The sequence below is a fragment of the Sinocyclocheilus anshuiensis genome, unplaced genomic scaffold (genome assembly GCF_001515605.1).
Source record: "Sinocyclocheilus anshuiensis isolate Anshui unplaced genomic scaffold, SAMN03320099.WGS_v1.1 scaffold687, whole genome shotgun sequence".
Taxonomy (NCBI): Eukaryota; Metazoa; Chordata; class Actinopteri; order Cypriniformes; family Cyprinidae; genus Sinocyclocheilus; species Sinocyclocheilus anshuiensis.
In genome coordinates, this window is record NW_015551096.1 from 329,169 (window position 1) to 332,536 (window position 3,368).

The window sequence follows — 3,368 nt, forward strand, 5'->3', positions numbered from 1 at the left end:
TAATAATATTACCAAGGGGCAACATGTATATCGAAAATAGCAGAGGACCTAGGACAGATCCTTGTGGCACTCCATATTTTACTGGTGATAATTGAGATGACTCCCCATTTAAATGAACAAGGTGGTAGCGATTGGACAGGTAGGATCTAAACCATCTTAAAGCCTGCCCTTGAATACCTGTATAGTTTTGTAATCGATCTATGAGTATATCATGATCTATAGTATCAAACGCAGCACTAAGATCAAGTAAAACTAGCAATGAGATACAGCCTTGGTCTGACGCAAGAAGCAAGTCATTTGTAATTTTAACAAGTGCAGTTTCTGTGCTATGGTGGGGCCTGAAACCTGACTGAAATTCTTCATAGAGATCATTTTTTTGCAGGAAGGAGCACAATTGAGCAGACACAACTTTTTCTAAAATTTTAGACATAAAAGGAAGATTTGAGATGGGTCTGTAATTTGCCAGTTCACTAGGATCTAGTTGTGGTTTCTTAATAAGAGGCTTAATAACCGCCAGCTTGAATGGTTTTGGGACGTGACCTAAAGAACATGTACATGCTGAGAGTGGATCTGGAGGACTTTGAAGGAAATAAAGTTTTCGCTCTGTACTCGTCCTTCTCTGTGGATTGTGAAACCGATGGATATCAGCTGCATGTTTCAGGATTCACTGATGGAGGAGCAGGTAGGATGCTTTCATTTATACTCAAGAAAACTAATTTCCATTGGGTTATTGTCCTTAGTGATGCTCTTCTTCTCTGCAGGTGACTCTTTATCTGGCCATAATGGATTCAAGTTCTCCACCTTCGACAAAGACCAAGATGTCTATGAAAATAACTGTGCCAAACAGTATCTTGGGGGATTTTGGTACAATAGCTGTCACTATGCAAACCCCAACGGTATATATTTATGGGGTAAAGATCCCACCCATTACGCCATTGGAAATGTTTGGTCATCATGGAAGGGTTACGCTGTCGGAATGAAATCCATCAGCATGAAGATCAGACGTGTGTCTTAGAAACATTACAGTTCTTCTCGGAAATAAACAACAAAACAATCAATTTAATGTTTAATTGTTTCCTGTTTTCTATTAACTGTGTAACTTAGTAAATCATGTAGGAAAATCACTATCATAAACTTATGTCTGTTTATGAACTATTCTTTGTTTTTGGTCAAAATCATACAATTAGAATAAACTCCTGCACTGAAATCATTATGTCAGATGTGTTTATCTCCACAACAGACACCAGAAACACTAAATGAGAAATTCAGTGGAACCATAGCTGCTGACAAACCAATAATAACATACGGTAATGTGCATATATGAAATATCAAAATATGTAATATATGGTCATATAAAGTGAAAACATATAAAACATATATGAGAAATTGGAACAATTCCATATATTGACATAAACATTTATTCCATATATTATATATGTTTATGTACACTGAACAAAATTATAAACGCAACACTTTTGTTTTTGCCCCCATTTTTCATGAGCTGAACTCAAAGATCTAAGACTTTTTCTATGTACACAAAAGGCCTATTTCTCTCAAATATTGTTCACAAATCTGTCTAAATCTGTGTTAGTGAGCACTTCTCCTTTGCCGTTTATAAAGTGTTGCGTTTATAATTTTGTTCAGTATATGTATAATACATATTTTGACATATATATGTCTCATATATGAAATGTGCTAATATGCTCATATAGATGAAAAACATAAATGCTCATATAATGTAAAAACATATGAAACCTATTAGAAATTGGAACGACTTACATATATTGACATACATTTATTCCATATATTTTATGTTAATGTGTGTATAATACATATTTTGACATTTGTCTCATATATAATTATAAAAACAAATGTCTTTGTATGTGTAATATACAAATTACACATCACTGACATGTCAAATCAAGTCAAGTTTAATAATATTACCAAGGGGCAACATGTATATCGAAAATAGCAGAGGACCTAGGACAGATCCTTGTGGCACTCCATATTTTACTGGTGATAATTGAGATGACTCCCCATTTAAATGAACAAGGTGGTAGCGATCGGACAGGTAGGATCTAAACCATCTTAAAGCCTGCCCTTGAATACCTGTATAGTTTTGTAATCGATCTATGAGTATATCATGATCTATAGTATCAAACGCAGCACTAAGATCAAGTAAAACTAGCAATGAGATACAGCCTTGGTCTGACGCAAGAAGCAAGTCATTTGTAATTTTAACAAGTGCAGTTTCTGTGCTATGGTGGGGCCTGAAACCTGACTGAAATTCTTCATAGAGATCATTTTTTTGCAGGAAGGAGCACAATTGAGCAGACACAACTTTTTCTAAAATTTTAGACATAAAAGGAAGATTTGAGATGGGTCTGTAATTTGCCAGTTCACTAGGATCTAGTTGTGGTTTCTTAATAAGAGGCTTAATAACCGCCAGCTTGAATGGTTTTGGGACGTGACCTAAAGAACATGTACATGCTGAGAGTGGATCTGGAGGACTTTGAAGGAAATAAAGTTTTCGCTCTGTACTCGTCCTTCTCTGTGGATTGTGAAACCGATGGATATCAGCTGCATGTTTCAGGATTCACTGATGGAGGAGCAGGTAGGATGCTTTCATTTATACTCAAGAAAACTAATTTCCATTGGGTTATTGTCCTTAGTGATGCTCTTCTTCTCTGCAGGTGACTCTTTATCTGGCCATAATGGATTCAAGTTCTCCACCTTCGACAAAGACCAAGATGTCTATGAAAATAACTGTGCCAAACAGTATCTTGGGGGATTTTGGTACAATAGCTGTCACTATGCAAACCCCAACGGTATATATTTATGGGGTAAAGATCCCACCCATTACGCCATTGGAAATGTTTGGTCATCATGGAAGGGTTACGCTGTCGGAATGAAATCCATCAGCATGAAGATCAGACGTGTGCCTTAGAAACATTACAGTTCTTCTCGGAAATAAATTACAAAACAATCAATTTAATGTTTGTTTCCTCTTTTCTATTAACTGTGTAACTTAGTGAATCATGTAGGAAAGTCACTATCATAAACGTATGTCTGTATATGAATTGTTCCTTCTTTGTTTTGGGTCTCTTCTTTTAATGTGTAGCTGAAATGAATCAACAATTCATACATTTTCAGTAAACTCCTGCACTTAAAGCATTATGTCAGATGTGTTTATCTCCACAACAGACACCAGAAACACAAAATGAGAAATTCAGTGTAACCAGAGCTGCTGAGAAACCAATAATAAAAGGAGCATTAAAAACTCAGAAAGTCTTCTTATTACACATACGGTAATGTAATATATGTGCATATATGAAATATCAAAATATGTAATATATGGTCATATAAAG

The 3,368-nt window shown here is 35.5% G+C and overlaps 2 protein-coding genes across 2 annotated transcripts in view; both read left to right on the forward strand.

Annotated features, from left to right (window-relative positions):
* LOC107662741 (microfibril-associated glycoprotein 4-like) overlaps positions 1–1,155 on the forward strand; it is a 5,374-nt gene extending 4,219 nt beyond the window's left edge. The window contains exons 5-6 of the mRNA XM_016452823.1: positions 547–682; positions 762–1,155. Of these exons, the coding sequence (XP_016308309.1) occupies positions 547–682; positions 762–1,015 (390 nt within the window). The 3' untranslated portion in view covers positions 1,016–1,155. The remainder of the gene's footprint in view (positions 1–546; positions 683–761) is intronic.
* A 1,299-nt stretch (positions 1,156–2,454) lies between these two features.
* On the forward strand, positions 2,455–2,964 carry LOC107662693 (microfibril-associated glycoprotein 4-like). The gene is made up of 2 exons (XM_016452767.1): positions 2,455–2,614; positions 2,694–2,964. Exons 1-2 carry the CDS (start codon positions 2,455–2,457, stop codon positions 2,945–2,947), a joined length of 414 nt encoding a protein of 137 aa, XP_016308253.1. The 3' UTR covers positions 2,948–2,964.
* The last annotated feature ends 404 nt before the right edge of the window (positions 2,965–3,368 follow it).

What these genes read in the sequence shown, in the direction of transcription:
- LOC107662693 (XM_016452767.1), top strand. Translation starts at nt 2,455, where the DNA reads ATGGTTTTGGGACGTGACCTAAAGAACATGTACATGCTGAGAGTGGAT. An exon ending in ATTCACTGATGGAGGAGCAG is followed by an intron (nt 2,615 to 2,693) that starts GTAGGATGCTTT and finishes TCTTCTCTGCAG; the next exon opens with GTGACTCTTTATCTGGCCAT.